The sequence below is a fragment of the Mastacembelus armatus genome, chromosome 23 (assembly GCF_900324485.2).
Source record: "Mastacembelus armatus chromosome 23, fMasArm1.2, whole genome shotgun sequence".
In the NCBI taxonomy this organism is placed as follows: Eukaryota; Metazoa; Chordata; class Actinopteri; order Synbranchiformes; family Mastacembelidae; genus Mastacembelus; species Mastacembelus armatus.
This window is the reverse complement of record NC_046655.1, coordinates 4,370,729-4,388,375: the sequence shown is the minus strand read 5'-3', so window position 1 is coordinate 4,388,375 and position 17,647 is coordinate 4,370,729. Positions and strand designations below refer to the sequence as shown.

The following is a 17,647-nucleotide window of genomic DNA, read 5'->3' as shown; positions in this document are numbered from 1 at the left end:
ATGCAAAGCTCAACTAGGCATGTGACACATTTGATTTAAGATGTGCTCTAAAAATAGTCTTTGATAAATCACTCATTTCTGTTGGCACTGCTGTTTATATGAAGTAGGTGAAATGAAGCAGAAGCATGACAGCTAGAACAGAGTCAGGCTGTTTCCACTTGCTTCCAAGATTTTGTGCTTTGCTAAGCAAACCATCTCCTTAGCTCAGACATGAGGTAGTATCAATGTTCTGATCTTTTTCCTGATAAGAAAACAAATGCTATGTCAGTCATTTTAAATTAGTCCTTTAATAATTTAGCTCATTCTAGAGGAGACTCTAATGTTTGTGCTGACATTGTTTATTTGCTCTATTTTTTTGTCTTTTCTAAGTATTTGTCTGTGTGTGCATATGTTTCTGTACCTAGTTCCGTCAGCCACGCTGCCACACTCCCATAGATTTCATCAAGAATCAGGATGACCACAAGGCTGATGATGACCGCAGTGGCCGTCACAGTCACCCGAACGTTAGACTTGATCTCTGGGTCGGAGCTCATCGCCATCAGAGCCGACACTGTGATGCGGTAGATGACGACGCTGAAGACCACAGAGAACGTCAGCCCGAACTGGGAACAAAGAAAGAAAAAAGAGAAGAAAAGAAATGTTTTATTGCTCAAACACATTTCACACATAATGACAAATGTATGATAAGTGGAGACCTGGTTTTTATGTACTAACCATAAAGAGGATAGAGGAAATGTTGATGAAGTATCCAGGGAGACGGTCTTTCCAGGTCAACTTGTCCATGTCATTCTGACAGGAAGAACCAGGGCCACATGGGAGACAGAGAGGAAAGGTTTGCAGTCATTTATATAATGATCAATGCTTCATCAACTTTTGGTGAGAAATCTGTGATGCAGGACACTGAGCTTCGTCACAGGTCCCTTGCCTCTTTTTAAATGTAAAGGTTGAAGGGACAGCTGGAGTAGCAGCAGTACCTCTTTGGCCTTGGTATTTCAGCACTTCCACAGGAAACATTACTATGTCTCAGCAGAGAGAAATAAAGGAGCACAATGGCCAGTTCTAAAGTCTGCATCCTAAATTTGGAGACCAGTTTGGACCAAATGTTTTCATTCCATAGCATCTCAGATACCCAGATGAGCTCCAGTTAATGAAAGTTTCCCATGTTCCCACACTCAAATATGGGAAAACATTTTTTAAGTGTTGCTATAGTATTTGGGAATGACATCCTATTTGATGACATGTCACCCAGTTCTATTTGCAGCCATGCATGTCCATAACAGAACCACCAAAATGACAGACAGATGCTACACTTTGGGTTGTGAGCTGTTTCTTTTTTCTCCGTACTTTAAATCACTTTGATAAAGGTTGATTTTTGTTTTCAATCAGTCCATAAAACTTTGTTCCACAACTCCACTGAATTGTTTTTCTATTTTCTGTAAGGTGCAGCCTGGCTTTTCTGTTCTTGAGGATTACCAGGGAGGATTACGTCATAGAACATTCACATCAGCATCCTCAGGTAATGAGCATATGTCAGTAATCACTAACACTGCGCCCCAGTGTTAGTGATTACTGACATATGCTCATACACACATGCTTACATGGGCAGGCTCAGGCTGAGGCAGACAAGCATTTAACACACAAACACTCACACAGACCACAGTGTGATGGACAGAGATCCTGTTCAATTTATCAGGACAACAGTACCATCTAGTGAACACACTAGTATAGTACAACCTGCAATACAAGCTTCCGTCTGGGGTTATAGTAGAAAAACACAGTGACCAATAGGCTAATGACTATAAATAATAACAAATGAGGAAAAAGATCAGACAGGGAATGAGAAGAACAAAATCTAAAGAAGCCTAAAGATTCAAGTAATATGAGCTTATATTATTTGTTTTGGATGGAGACAGTGAGGGAGGAACAAACAGTCCTGAGGTAAATAAAATCAGCTTGTGTATCTAAAGCACCTGCTGATTTGCAGTAGGAATTGTACAATATTTCAAAATGAAAGGCGTGTTTCTCTGAATGTTTTGTCAGTCAGTGTCAGGAGGTTTCAGAGATCTTCTGCCTCCTACTGGTCATGAATTGAAAAACGCAGCTTTAATTGAAATACTGATCTTTCTGTGGTAAAACCAGTGTATATGTAGTTCAGTTACACTTTATATGTTTTGCCTCAACATTGTGAAGTACTTTGACTTGTAGGGTACTGCAGTTATTGGATTAGCCAGAAACAAGCGTTGCCATTTGATTATGTTAGCATGTATACTTGCCTTGACTGGTTTTAAATAAAATGTACTATGTCATGTTAAATGTTGTGATATAGAAACAGGTGCTATTGCTGTGATAACATTGCAGGGTGGTAAAATCACTTTTGTGAAACTTCATAGTGCTCTGCAGTGTTTTGGTCTAAGAAGCCTTTAAACACATAAGCTTCTTACTTATTTTCAGGTGTACTGCACAATGTCACTAGAAACTTGTTAATGCAAATTAACTTGCAATAAGTCCAGATTCTGATGATAGTTACGTTTTTCAATATGCAAGTACATGAACATGAGCTCAAAGGCAGGTTCTACAGAGATTTGAACTCAGATCACTGGATTCAACGTCCAGAGTGCTAAACCATTACACCATGGAGCCCAGACATAACTTAAACAGACTGTGATTGGACAGTTTATCTCATTAAACTCCCAGAATGAAATCTATGCTTACTGGCATTGTGCTGACTGCGTTTTCTTTTGTACTTTAAAAATTAGGTTGTATTTTTATTTACAACTCTGCAAACTAATTTTCAATATTTAGCTGGAAGATAAAGCACTAACTCAAACTTGCAGCTACATACAACCTTCAAAGACCCAAACATTACTGCAACATCTCTTTATGTTGATGTAATATCCAAATGTCAAAGTTATTGACTTTTTTAGTCACGCTTTTTGTCTTAAACTTTGAGCATTCTCCAAGGCAGACATAGACTCAGACACACACACCTGAGGGACTGAAATAATGAAGTACAAAAAGATCTTCATTGTCGAAACGGAGTGTGTATGTGTGTGAGCCTTCATGGGGACAGCATCAGAGACAAGGCTAGTAGTAAATGGGTCAGGTGTTATATTTAACTTGTAACCTCCGTTGAGAAAAGCCCAACCAAACTTTCATCTCATGACAGAGTTACTCAGTCTTAACTTCTCTATGTCACTCTGTGTCTCTCTCCACACATTTCTCCTTGTGTCCACACCCTGCATGTCCTCTATACTATACTACAGTTTATGCTCTATATAGTGCCTCCAACAACAGTCCAACGAGGTGATGAACATGATGCATTTGATGGACTTAATAGATATAAAAACTACCAATGTGCAGCACTACACATTTCAGTCATAATAAAAAATAACAATGAGAGAAATCTCAGTTCACTGCCACTATAAAGTGAACAGTACCTGTTGAATAGGGAGTGGCATAGGGACTCATCCCATGTTACTACTGTCTTTATTGCAGCAGTAAGACTATGGGATAGACCTGGTAGTACTGTCTTATGCCAAGCCCTTTAGGAGCTTGGAGCTTTTTTTTAATGTATTTCTTAATATTAGCACTGACAGGTCCTTATTTAAAAAATGATTTGAAACATCTAGACAGATATATGACTGTCACTCAGGGTCAGATATGGTCTCTGTTAATATACAAACTAGTAAAACATGTCAATCATATAATGTCAAGACACTTTCACTATACTGAATACCTAAATGTATGAGTATGCTGAGTATTTGCTAAGAAATAAAGGCTATCTGCTCCATTTACTGGAAGTCTTATTATAACCAGTGCACAGTAATAAATTAATTAACATGATTAACCACTTCAGTCGTACCTGTGAAATATAATCTCCAGATTTGATTCTACAATACATTTTACTGTCTCAGGTAACAAATGAAACGGTTCATGTGTGTCTGTGTATGTGAGAGAGAGTGTTGTGTCGCCATAGTGACGGTCACTAATCTTACCCCTGGCTTCTTGCCCAGAATGCATCACTCCCACTCAGCCGCCCTCCCTCTGTTTCGCTCCATCCCTCTACTTCTCCAAGTCGCTCTCTGTGTATAAACCTCAAGCATCTCGCTTTTGAGGTTTAACAGGGGGTCTTTTTTGCCACTGCCAACTGGTTTGAAAGTGGTCATGAGGAAAAACATTCCAGGTGTAGTGCTGCACTTCTGCAGACATGTTGAGTTGTCATTGCAGAAAAGGCACAAGTGCGTTTAAAGACATGAAAGAGTGTTGTGTCAGGCCTTTCTCCTAATATGCTATTTCATATTCCTGAGATCAAAAGATTTAAAGTTAAAAGTTCATGAATGTGTTAATTTGATAAGGTGGATTAGCTCCCAGCACAGTCCTCAATGCCGCTTGGATTGTCTGAGAGCTCCCTTAAAAACACCTGAGCCTTTTACTGCCAAAATTATCAGGATAATCACTTGATACAGTATATACAGGTTCTTTGACATAACTATCTTTAACCAGTAATTAAAGATCAGACTGGTGTCTACCTCATATTGTTCTTAACATCAACAAACTCCAAGAAAAGATTTGTGTTTTGTTTGAGGACTCTTGGCATCCCTGGATTAATACACTTTGGGAACCAGAGAAACTGTCCTCATTAGCATCAGCTCCCTGTCTTAAAGCCTGCCTATCAAGCCCTTCTTAAACATGTCATTAACTACCCGTGGGGCTTAAAGAAGTAACTACATGCACCCAACAACTGAATGTTTACTTAACTTCACGGTGGTAAAAGTTTCAGACTCCGTTTTTGACTTTTGCTCCTGCTTTGGAACAAAACCACCCCACCTAATGGCACTGGCAGACACACCACCTCTGTTGATTTTTGTTTAAAACGACATCAATGATGATGCCTCCTCCTCATTCTGTGCATTCTGTAGGTACATTCTGTAATGTCAAGGCTGCCAAATAGATATATAGCTTATACTTGCACAAATCTAAATCAAACTGGCTCCACTGCATGTAAATAAACAAATTTTCCAGGGCCCACCAATACCTTGAAAGCCCATGTTTCTAGGGAACAGATAATGGAGACAGTTCTTTCATGCTATTCATCCCATAAAAATACTTGTTGTCACAATCAGATGTCCAAATACCTGAGTAGATGAGACTGTAGCAGCCAGAGGATGGGACAGGAAGAGAAGAACAGATAGATAGCAGCCTGCAGGATAGGAACAAGGGAAATGAGGAGAAGGAGGAAAGGAAAAGGAAGTGGACAAGGAAAAGGACAAGGAAAAGGAAGGTGAAAGGAGGAGGGAGGAGAAGAGAGGTAAAGGAAAGGAGAGGAAGGGTTACCGGCATCCCTGCAGCCATGGCAGACAGCAGTTTTTGTCTCCATCTGTCCTTCCCTGTCACTGTCCCGTCCTCTTGCTTCTGTGGCTGCAAGACAGAGGGACAGGTTTTACACCCACACACACCCACACACACACACACTCACACACACACACCCCCACAACCACACACCCACACACAAAAACCAAATTCATAAACACACAAGAATTTATTTTTTCCGTCCACTGCACAGATCATCAGCCCTTATCTGTTTATTGTGAATGTTGTATTAATCAGTATAAATCCAGACTCTGCTATATACTGTAAACTAAATCAGGTATATATCATTACAGTTATCAATACATTTCACTAACCTAGTTAAACCAGTAGTCTGATATAAGACTGTCCAAGCTGTTGACCTGAGAAGCTGTATGTTGCAGATTGTAATAAATAACATGGAGGCAAAGATTTCCCCAATATGCATCCATTCAGAAGAGAGAACTGTGAGTGACCATGGAATAGTTGTATATAACTACATGCATTTCCTGTGAGAGAACTGACTGGTCCCTTTTCTTTTTCCTAAAACAGAAGCTGGCATTTCTTTCACATAACCCCCACAATTATGAAAAAACACCTGTAGGATCCGTCAGCTTGCCTACATTTATTACCAGCTCATGTTTTGAGACAGCGTAGAAACGCCCCAGTGTCATGTAAATTAGCTCCTGTCTCACTATAGCTGTGGCAAAAATCCAATAGTTGCAGCAGTAGAGTGTACTGTATGTGGGCCAACAGGACTCAGTGTGATTGACCTAATTTATAGAAGGAATCTAGATCATTCCCAATTATTAGATAATCACAGGCGTGTTAGAAGTCAGTTCAGGCTCATCAGGAACCATGTGATTCCAACAGTTAGTTTCATGATCAACTGATTATACAGGTTCTCCCCCACAGAATCACAGAATGGATATATAATACAAGAGACATTTCTTTGAGCTTATAGTTGCTCTAGTCATCAGGCATGTAATTTAAAACGATGCTATTGAAATAAGTGTAATAATTAGCTGTACATGACTGAATATTTGAAGGAGTATTACTGGGTAATACCTTTGCATTGGTACTGTTTGCAGTCAGTTCCAGCAAAGAGAATGAAATTCATATTTTGTTCATGCAAACAGGGTTTGTGGGAAATGTGGTGCTAAGCGGTTAAACAACAAAAGTTTTTAAGCTTCCCTACCTCATTCTTTTTCTTCTTCTTATTTTTCTTCCTCTGTCTCTTCTGGAGGAGGATGGTTTCATACTTTGGCCTGGGATGTTCCTGAGCAGAACCAAAATAAAGTTGTGAGCTAGTGTACACGCTCATGTGTATTGGTGTTCTTTCTGCCATGCACAGTGGATATGTTTAGTCCCAATATTCAGTGCTGATGCAGAAGGTAGTGTGTCCTTTATGTGGCCAGGTGAAAAGCTTGCAGCATGACTGACTGTCTCTCTAATCCCATAATGACAGTCTTTCCCCAGCCTTAAGCAACTGTTTTAGTCGTCCCAAATGTTACCTCTACCTTAAACACACTACATATTTACAATTCCTACTGATATTATAGGACTTAAAAATGTGTTTGGCGCTGACATTGGTGCTAAAGGTCCAGAATAATCATCAGTGAAAAAAAGTCATTGTGAAACTGTGCAGAAATCTGTACTGTAATAATTAGCTGTGCATGTGACTAAAATGTTTATGTTGTTATATCTGGGTGTTTATATGTATCAGCACATATCGTTGAGTGTGTACGCTTTTTAGAGTCATAGTTTCGACACACACTCCGTGTGTGTCTGCGTATTCACAGCGTGTACCTCATCCTCCTCGATGCCTGTCAGATCCCAGCTGAAGTTCAGACTGATCTGTCGGCGCTTCCAGTGCTCCAGGAACAACACCGCTACATACACACACACACACACACACACACACACAAGCACAAAAATCAAATTATTATTTCTTTATAATTTCTATCATCTTTAGACACACTGCCAATTAACACAGTGATAAGATCAATGGAGCAAAATACAATTAAGATGCTGCTCATGTACCAGAATATTACAAACTACACACAACTCAAGTGCCTTCAACTGTCTTTTTATAGTCTTTTTTATGTATTTTCTCCATTTGATCATCTTTAATGCATGCTGTTTTAGCCTGCTGCTCTCACCAAGACTTAACTTGAGGTGTAAGAGAGCATAAGATATTAATGAGCAATTTCACATTCAGCCCACCTGTTCACACACACACACACACACACACACACACACACACACACACACACACACATGGACACACACGTAACCTCACCCCATAGAGACATGAAGACGGCAAAAAAGACAGTGGCAGGGTTGTCGAAGAGGTGTGAAGCTCTGGCTGTGCCGCAGGCGGTGCTGAGCTGCCAGAAGTCACAGGCTCCGTCACACAGAGGACACATGGTGAAATTGAGACGGTCGTCACACATCTCCAGACTGAGGAGGGAGAAGACCGGGACTTAAGTCAGAGAGGCATTTTAAACTCGAAGATGACACATGGAATGTAAATCACTTCCACCTAAACAAGCATAAAAATAACTGATGTCCTGGTCTGTTGTCCATCAATTTGGTCCCGACAAAAAGATCCTTGTGTCTATTACATTGAAATATTGAAAAAAATGAAAAATATATTAAAATTAGCCCAGCTAATATTAAAATATTAAAAGAATGGACATTTTAACATAGAGCCGCAATACAAGCCTCTTAGCTTTGACCCTATGAATTAGCAACGTTTGGCTTCACGACACACGACACACCCAGACACATACTGCCAGGCGCACCTTCTGTGTTCCTCCAACAAAACCTGGACTAAAGCCAGATACAGCAGGTATCTGGGCAGTTCCTGTTGAGTGTGTACAGCCATGTGCACATACATTTAAATGGTGGTAGGAAGAAAACCTTTTTTTTTTTGCATCCTTTTTACAATCTTATAACAGATAATAGATCTGACAATAGTTAACTTCCACAATTGAATTTGCAATACAGTTTCCTCTATGGAGGATTTAAAGCGTGTGTACAAATGCCCAAATTGGAGTATACCTGGGTATGTCAGCATCCACTGTTGCCACCCCGTAGCCAAACACAATGATGCCCACTATGGAAGCTGGTATTAACAGCTGAGTGTAAACACCGAGCCATGCGAAGTAGAGCCCCACCTTCTCCCCAAAGTACTTCCTGCAGGATCAGAGGTCAGGGATTAAGACGTTAAAGTGACAGTGTCTGTCATGGCATAAGAGACTGAGCTGCATGTAACACAGGTGTGGGACTCCTAATGCTGATAGAGCCTAAAATAGAGTAAGAAGAGTGTCAATGCTTTGTTTAGAGCTTTCATTCATTACATTTATCCATTATGAAGCTATTTTTTTCAACTCTGTGTACAAAGTTCTTATTTTCTGGAGCTGACAGACCAACGCTCTAAACATGGACTCTAACTTCAACCATTCCTAAACAGCAGCAGCACAGACCAGAGCCTCCAATATGAATCATACAGCTGAATCAGCAGATCTCTGGAAAAATCTGAACACAAATATTAGCACCTTCATAAAGGAGGATTTTTTTTGCAGTTGTACCTCAAACTGACAGCTAACTATGTTTACATTGAAAGAGGTAGAGGGAATCCCTAAAAAAAGGAATGTCATGCTACAAAGACCATAAATCTGGACATGATTTATGAATGGTGACATATATTAGTATTGGCCAAGAAAAGGGACTTTTTCGTGGCCATTATTATGATTCATTTCTGTGCTGCAATGCACTGAGGTGGTGATTGTTCTCAAAACACATTTCAAACAATCAACATTACAGAAAAATACGAAAATTTTTTTAGTTGACTACCCATAATGCACTGCACAGTATACGTTGCATTACTGTAGCATGTCTGTTGATGTAACAGTCATCTTTGTTCTCAGTCATCAGAACAAAAATATTATAGCCTGAAAAACCGGAGTCACTGAGGTTACTGATCTGATTTCCACATTTCATGCTGCAGTCACTTTACCTGACAAGATCAATGGGCTGGTACTTGTAAAAGACTCCGTATCTGGCCCATTCTTCATGAAGAATCTGACAGCAGACAGGAGAGAAAGCCAGAGTCATGTTGTGAGTTTACCAATTGTAGCAAGTTACAAATCAACAGGCAACCAGCTCCGGACACAGACATATTCGAATTGGTTGGGATAAACCAAGTCAGGGCTGCAGTTTAAGTTACATTTTTCTGAGGTCAAACTGAAATAGAGTAAGAGTGGAGGGTATGAAGCCAGACACTCCTGACACTGAAAGAATAAAACGTAGTCAAAATAAATAATCAAATTTTTACAGCCTGAAACATGAATGCCCTGATGACGATTAAATAGATAAACTGCTCGTTATATATTTCAAGAGGAGGGTGCAGAGGAAGAGATGGGGTTAGTTGAGGGATTAGTTGATCTACCTGTCTGTCGTTCCTCTCTTCAATATGTCCGACGACCCTGTAGTCACCCTGAGGAGAACACGATATGATAGACAGCACACTGTATCAACTCTTTTACTCAAACATTGAGAAACACACATTAACACACTCACACACACAAACTGCTTGGACACAGTTAATAGAATAAAACACACTATCATAGTACATTCAAAATACAATACAAGTCTTTTAGCATTAGAAACTCTAGCAGGCAGCACTTATACACGGAAACACTTTTCCACTGTGGGTTTTATTCTATAATTTTAGTTTCTGGAAAATGGAAAATGAAAAAAATGAACCTACATAAATTTTAAGCTTTTCTTTTTGGCCACAGAGCAAACGGCAGAGCTACGGCAGCAGTTACCCACTAACACCCGATTAACATTCCGAAAAAGTTTCCGTTGCAAATTAAATATGATATGGAAATAAATTGAAACCAGTGGGCACCTTGTGGGAATTTCAAACCTCACACTTACATCGTGAAGAGGGAAGGCAGCTTCATAGGCGCCTTTAGCGATCAGTGTGCTGATTCCTGGAAAAGAGAAAGAGCGTAGACATATAACAAGTTCAAGGAAGGATTTGAACATCATTCTGAGGTTCTTTATTTTCCTCCTGCGCTGTCATCCAAATAATCAACAAATCTCTAAAGTCTATGTTTTAATCTACTGTAAATCCTGAATTGGATCTTCTGGGGAGAATAGAATACAATGGTAGCTATTGTAAAAGAACACCCTCGGTTATTTATCTCACATCATGTACTGCACACTGCACTTCTGTTTTATTAAGCCCTAAAGAAGAAATTTCTCTTCTCTCATGCTCAATGTCTTGAACATGAATCTTACTACAACCATTGTCTTTATGTTGCCAAACCTCTCCAGTTATACATCACATCCTTGATATTTCTGTCTGAAAATGGAGCAGTGCAGATTTTCTATATGCAGACATGTGAGGTGGAAACGTCAGCAATGATCTTGGCACACCAGCTGCATCAAGCCGTACCCTGCGCTGCTTTGGTTCTGTGTTACAGTGTCAGGCAGACTGAGACTAAGTTAGGTGCCGCTTTTAGTCTTTGGAAAATTTCATGTGGGACATGATGGCCTTGACCTGTGAAGGTCAGGGTGGACACTGACACATCAGATAACCTGGCACACACAACTGGCTCTTTCATCACAGTAATTAATCAATTAATTATCAGTGCTTCAAAGAGGACTGGGTGATGGTAGCTGGGCTATCAATGAGCGTCACACTCACAACCTCGCAGACACACAAAACGCATGATTGCTCACTCAAACATCTAGAAACAACCCCAACTCCCAGAGGCCCCTGCTTCAATCTCAGCCTGACCCAAGAATTATGACCCACTTGTAGAGGAGATGGAAGAGCTCAACAGAGACAGAGAGAGAGAGTGTGTTTGTGTGTGTGTGTGTGTTAGACAAAATTTATACACCAAGAATAGAGGTTAAAGATGCAACTCCATCCCCCCACCCCTCCTTCCCCTGCAGCTACATCAGTACCAACAGGCTGAGGCCTTCTGCTGTGATGGGTAAGCCAATCAGACATATGGTGAAACACTTCAAGTGTCAGCTCATTTCTGTATGGGACTTAGAAAAGCAGAGGGAGCAGTTATCTGCACGTCATTAGATTAAACCAATACGTAAACACAAAGAGTTCTCCTGTATGCACTGTGGGCTGGATGACATGCAGTTCTTTTACAAAATCCCTATGGAGATTCAATAGTGCACAGTATTGCACCAATTTTTGTTTTTAAAAAGAAGAATAAAGTTTTGCTGACAGCCTTTTTTGTTTTTTGGTGTGTCATATCTATTTGGAGTCTTTTATTTTTCAGTTTTGTTTACAAAAGTCATAAACAACAGACATCTCTGCTGAGGTAAGCCTGGATTTTTAATTGCTCATTGTCCCTGTGGATGTCGGCAGTTAAAGCCAGTGTTAATGAGCGAAGCCTCTTTCTAGGAAGAGCCTGGAGGGTACAGGGTGTGGCTGCAAAGCCCAAACAAGTTCTGTTCGTTCCCAAACAAATTAGAGTTAAAAAGATGTTGGTCTCATCCAATTATCCAACCAGTGCATTCCTCGTTTGGGCTACGAGTTGAACTCCACGTCCCCACTGGACCCACAGCACTCACACCTATCACATCACGTGCAGTCGACTTCACCTTGCACGTTTCAGCGCACTAAACTGCAACTGACTTCACCCAGCAGTGTTAGAAGATGCTCCACCGCAGCTGCTTTTACTTTTTGATCTAAAGGACAATAAGTGATGGATCTCTCTAGAATGGGCAGCATAGGGAGAGTCAGTCTACTTCCAACCAAGACCAGCACATCAGTCGACTGCCAGCCACAAATAAACAGGTCCCCTCAAGCAGTGGGTCAGTTGATACACCACCTTTTAGATACTATTAACCCCCCCACCCACTTCTATATACCAACACCAAACATTTAGTAATGTATATGTCTTATACATCTCTGTAACATTCCTGTAGTCAGTAGTTTGATATCCTTGTCTTGTCCTGTTAATGCTTTTTTTGTCCTTTTTTGTCTTGCAAATAAAGAGAAACAAGTGAAATTTGTACCACCTCACTGCAGGGATAAAAATCACAAAATGTCCTTTGGGGTTTGATCAAGATGTTGTTCATTTTCTGTGACTCAGCTATCACCCAACCCTGCTGCTGGGATTTCAATTTTCCAGCCAGAGAAAAAACCCAAACACCAGTGAAGACACTCCTAACACCTAATGTTGATGGACACTTTGAAAGGCTTCTGAACTGATAAAAGGTTGCACTACGAACAACTGATCAGCAGAACCACAAAGAGCACAAAGTACAAAGACTACCATTTCTGATGAGAAACAAGCAAATGGAAAAATCATTGCTGTTCGTCAGAAATCCTCACGCCTGCAGCGAGCACAGTAAATCAAAAATGGCCCAATCTATTGTCATTCATTTAATCACTCATCAAGGACAAATGCACGTTTCAGTGCTAAGAATGAACAGCTCTGACAAATGCAGCATATGATCAGCAAATCTTCCCAAGTGTCTTGTCCATGAACTGTTATTCTCACCGATTGTTTGACAGGTTCGAACACACACCGTCCGTCTCAGGATTTCGTACACCTAAGAGAGATTTGAATCCATTAGACTGGAAACATAAACTAATCCTGGACAAGACAAACAGATGAAAATATATAAGTGACTGCTTACTATTCGGCTCCTTGTAGTGTTGTCAAAGAATGTCTCTCTGGATGTGATGTTGTACCTGAAAGAAGTACAGCCACTGAATAAAAGCCTTTCTGACAGAGGAAGGTATGGAGGGCTTTCTGCGTGTGTGTGTGTGAGGATGGGTGTATCAGTAAGAAAAAGAGTATGTCTCACAGGTGGAGTTTATCCCTAGAGAAGTAATGTGAGAGAAATTTGGTGCGTCCTTGGTCCTGTTGTGGGACTTTGGGCTGGAAAGGCTGGTTTAGTTTCCTCCATACTGTGCTCATACTGGATCCGAAGCCAGTTTCCTCTTTCAGTTCGTAACTCTGACAAAACACACAACACAGAATTACTCAGCTTATTACCCAGATCACCTGAATTTACATCCAAATTATCTTAAAGTTTTAATGTGCACTCTTAACATCAAGTAGCCCTGTAATCCCCAGTGCAGCATTAGTATTTTAACAAATTATTTAATTATTTATTTGATTATTTATTTATTTAATTAAGCCACACACACTATATCACCCAATCCTTTGCTGTCTTCATCTCTTTCAAATTTGCTCTTGATATTTTAGATTTCTGAAAACAAATTCTGTTGAAGAACAGTAATCCATCAAAAAAAAAAAGACTTTACACAGACCCAGAAACACAATACCTCAGGCTGCAAATTAAATGAAAAGTGGTACTACTGAGATCTTACTGTTTTAGTGGGAACTTTAATCTTGAGAAACTCAGCCTCTCGACACAATACTGGCCACGGAGCATGGAGACGGGTGAAGCTTGGGCCGTGGGCCTTTACCTGAAACACAAACAAAACTGTATGAAGCTAAAGTGTAATGCAGTCTGAGAAAAAGCATGTCTACACGTCATATGATCAGTCAGTGCACAATGCATTATGTATATCTCTATGCTTATGAGCTGTAAATGTGTCCATCCATATTTTTTAAATTTAAATTGATCCCCAGCAAGATACAAAGTACTTATTCACATCCATTCTACTTAAATGGGATTTCTATATTTTAAACTTTAATGTTTCGGGAGTTATATGACCAGACTGCTTGGCTGAAATGACCTGCTTGTATGTAAATGTCTTACCAGACCATCTGTCAATACAGGTTTGCAATCCAACATAGCACAAGAGGCTCTGTTTTAGCAGATGAGACCTCAGTATGTGCTGCACTTCACTGTAGTCAACGTTTCATAGCTGTGTTTGCATCCAGACCTCAAAATTGGCCTCTGGAGCTAACACCGCAATACCAAACACTTACAGTCCGGTTAAATCTGAGCCAAGGCAGAACCTCTGCCATAGTCCCGACCCAATGAAACAATTTGGCTAACCAGTCTGGCCAGCAGCGTTACTCTGGTGTTTATAAAAGATAGATGTAGCCTATGCTCCTAAAGCAACGCCTGGGGCCGTTTTCTTCCCATTTTGTTGTTGCAGCCTGTTCCTGTTATACTGGGTGTTTTTTTGTTCCAGTCGTCATCTCCACGAACAGATAATGTATTTATTGTACTGTATGTAAAATCCTGACTCATCTAATGAATCAAGGTCCAGTGCCCACACACTAATTAATATTTTATACTAAGATGCATAGGCAAAATGAAATAATTAGCAGTTTTAACCAGCACTAAGAGGTAAGTGATTAAACTCTGTGTATTAACCCTCTGTGACTGGATAAGGATAAAATCTATGCAGCAGCTGGGCACACTGTGTATGAGAGCACAACCAGAAAATTAAAGAGAGCAGAGGCAGTGGGGGACGACAGGCAGGTAATCTTACCCTCCTCAGACCCCTGCCAGGTTCTGTGAGAGGGGGGAGTGAAAAGAGAGCATGGCAAATGATGGAAACCTGAAACGATTCCCTTTCTCTTCTCTCAGCACTTACTTTCCTGAGATCTTTCACTCCCCCTCACCACCACCCATTCTCACACATATTACTGTACCTTCTACCTCCTACCTAGACACTGTTTCACTGGCTGATTGACGGACTGGCTGATTCACTGTCACTCATGCTGCTCTTATATTTCATTATCTTCTCCCTCAGTCACATCCACAGTGTCCTTTCTCCTGCCCGGTAACACGGTGGAGTGTAAAGTCACCTGAACTAAAACACTCTTTAATTAACATATATCTGCTATAAAACATGTATAATAACAGGACAAACCTTTTTAGGCAACTTGAGAGATTGTTTTAATGTTTGACTCAAATGCCATCTGTACGCAGTGGAAAACTTCCACAATGGACTGATTAAACTCATTTATGTATTGTAGCCTGTTTCACATCTTTATTCAGTCTGACATTGTGTTCATGTTTTCTGTTTTCAGTCTCATACACTGAAAAATGTACAGCACCAGATTTGATTTCCATCTGCAGTCTCTGGGTCAGTTTTGTGACCATTTGCCAAGTCTTTGCATGAACAGATGACATGCTAATTCACAAAACACCAAAGCTATGGTTGGCTCAGTTGTTTCTCCAATCGACAACTATCAGTCAGCACAAACCCACATCATTACTTAAACTAGAGATTATAGAGGCTGAGCAAAAAGTTTCCTCCAAGTTTATTAAAAGTAAAATATTGAAAATACATGACTATTTAAGGACAGTATTTCAAGGCAAAAAATATATAAATTCTTGTTTTAAATAGGGGTTAATCTGAAATATTAAAATATATTAATGAGAACTAATCTGAAATATTAAAATATATTAATGAGAACTAATCTGAAATATTAAAATATATTAATGAGAACTATGCCAGATTAATAAAACATTATAGTTTTATATTATTATTATTATAAAATACTATCGACAAACCCTTGATTTGCTGTTAGCAAATAAAATCCTATTAAATACAAGTAACTTTTGCTCTTGCGGTACAGATTTTGCCCAATTAAACAACATTTCCCAAGAGTCCTTTTGCATGCTTTTTCTTCTTCTTCTTCTTCCTCTTCTTTACCCGCTTAATCCTTAACCAGGGTCACAGGGATCTGCTGGAGCCTATCCCAGCTCTCTTTGGGTGGAAGGCAGGGGTCCACCCTGGACAGGTCACCAGTCCATCACAGGGCCACATAGAGACAAACAACCTCACACACTCACACTCACTCCTATGGGCAATTTAGAGTCACCAATCAACCTGACATACATGTTTTTGGACTGTGGGAGGAAATCAGGGTACCTGGAGAAAACCCACACAAGCACAGGGAGAACATGCAAACTCCACACAGAAAAGCTGGGTTGCGAACCGACGACCTTACTTGCTTTTTCTTTTCTCCCAAATTAAAAAACACACAGATACTGCAAATGTTTTTAAGAGGATCCAACTGCAGCCTGTATTCACTAGGGGAAATTGTTGATGGAACAAAATCTCCAGAAATAGGGTTAGGGTTAGGGTTAGTCATTTGTTAGTCTTAAGTTGGATGTGATGATTCTACCAGTGACCTTTCACTACCTGTCTTCACCTTAAACTCTTCCTCACTGTTGGCTCAGGAAGAACAGTACACTCTTGCTACTTTACAACATAAAAGAACTGTGCTTCAAAACTACCTAACCTGATGAATCTATATGTAAATATGGGGAGTAGAAAAGTCTTGCATGCAGCCATGAACCTGTTTGTTCTTAATCCTCATACTACTGCAAATCAGTAAAGCAATCAACTTATAGCATGATACATTGGTAAAACTACATAACCTTCCTCACCTCCATAGTGTATCATGACACCCTCACTCCCCTTTTTGTTCTCAACTTGTACCACCATCAACTAAATATAACCACTCGATCACATTAATTTTGCAGCTGCCTTGCCCCCTTTTTACCTCTTCCTGCTGCCCTTCCTCTCTCCACCTTACCCTCCATTTCCTTCTTTTCCGAACACTCCATCACACAGCAGAGGATAAAAATACCTTTCAGCCTGTAGAAGGTTAATTAGTAGAGGGATTTCCAATTAGCTCTTTATCTCTGTGGGGGAGGTAACTAGGACGCAGCCAGGGGCATCTTTGGGTATGTGGTTGGGGGGGCATCATGTAATGAGAGGGTGAGAGGTTGAACAATGGGTAGAGAGTTAGGTCACGAGTGGGGAGAAATCAGAGAAAGAGACAGTGACAGAGTTAGAACGAGAGGGAACCAAAATGAATCTCATAGAGAAAAACTAATTAAAGAAACACCAGCAGAAACACAGTATGACAGGTGGCTATTAGCAGATATCATAAATTAGGGTAAAAGCTTTTCAGGTTGACATTAGAAGAGCTCCTATAGATGCAGGTGGTCAGATGCAGAGATTAAACATAAAATACTGTACTGACTGCATTTCCTGTATTCTACAACCACAGGCTGTTGCGTCAAACAAACGTCCTTATTAACTGATCATTTTAGGTAAATAGTCGTTTTCTTCGGCCAAGCAACAAAATTGCTGCTATTAGCCATTTCCACTAATGGCTGATGCTGGCCTTTGCTCCAACTTAGTCCTGGTTAACCTTAGTGCTGGATTCTACAACGTTAAAATTTTACTCTGGCTTAATTTCCTCATTATTGAATTTTGTGTGAGGTGTACATCAAGACTCTATTCTGGGCCTCTTTCATATTTATGTTCACATGGTTCCCCTTGATTACTAATTCAACA

General features: G+C 40.1%; 1 protein-coding gene across 1 annotated transcript in view; it reads right to left on the bottom strand.

Moving 5' to 3' along the window:
- ano2b (anoctamin 2b) overlaps positions 1 to 17,647 on the bottom strand; it is a 49,058-nt gene that overhangs the window by 19,165 nt on the left and 12,246 nt on the right. The window contains exons 5-18 of the mRNA XM_026326725.1: positions 13,736 to 13,834; positions 13,207 to 13,358; positions 13,036 to 13,090; positions 12,897 to 12,948; positions 10,297 to 10,352; positions 9,803 to 9,850; positions 9,371 to 9,435; positions 8,413 to 8,547; positions 7,649 to 7,809; positions 7,156 to 7,238; positions 6,545 to 6,625; positions 5,335 to 5,418; positions 715 to 789; positions 401 to 602 (exon numbers count right to left, since the gene is read on the bottom strand). Of these exons, the coding sequence (XP_026182510.1) occupies positions 401 to 602; positions 715 to 789; positions 5,335 to 5,418; positions 6,545 to 6,625; positions 7,156 to 7,238; positions 7,649 to 7,809; positions 8,413 to 8,547; positions 9,371 to 9,435; positions 9,803 to 9,850; positions 10,297 to 10,352; positions 12,897 to 12,948; positions 13,036 to 13,090; positions 13,207 to 13,358; positions 13,736 to 13,834 (1,348 nt within the window). The remainder of the gene's footprint in view (positions 1 to 400; positions 603 to 714; positions 790 to 5,334; positions 5,419 to 6,544; positions 6,626 to 7,155; positions 7,239 to 7,648; positions 7,810 to 8,412; positions 8,548 to 9,370; positions 9,436 to 9,802; positions 9,851 to 10,296; positions 10,353 to 12,896; positions 12,949 to 13,035; positions 13,091 to 13,206; positions 13,359 to 13,735; positions 13,835 to 17,647) is intronic.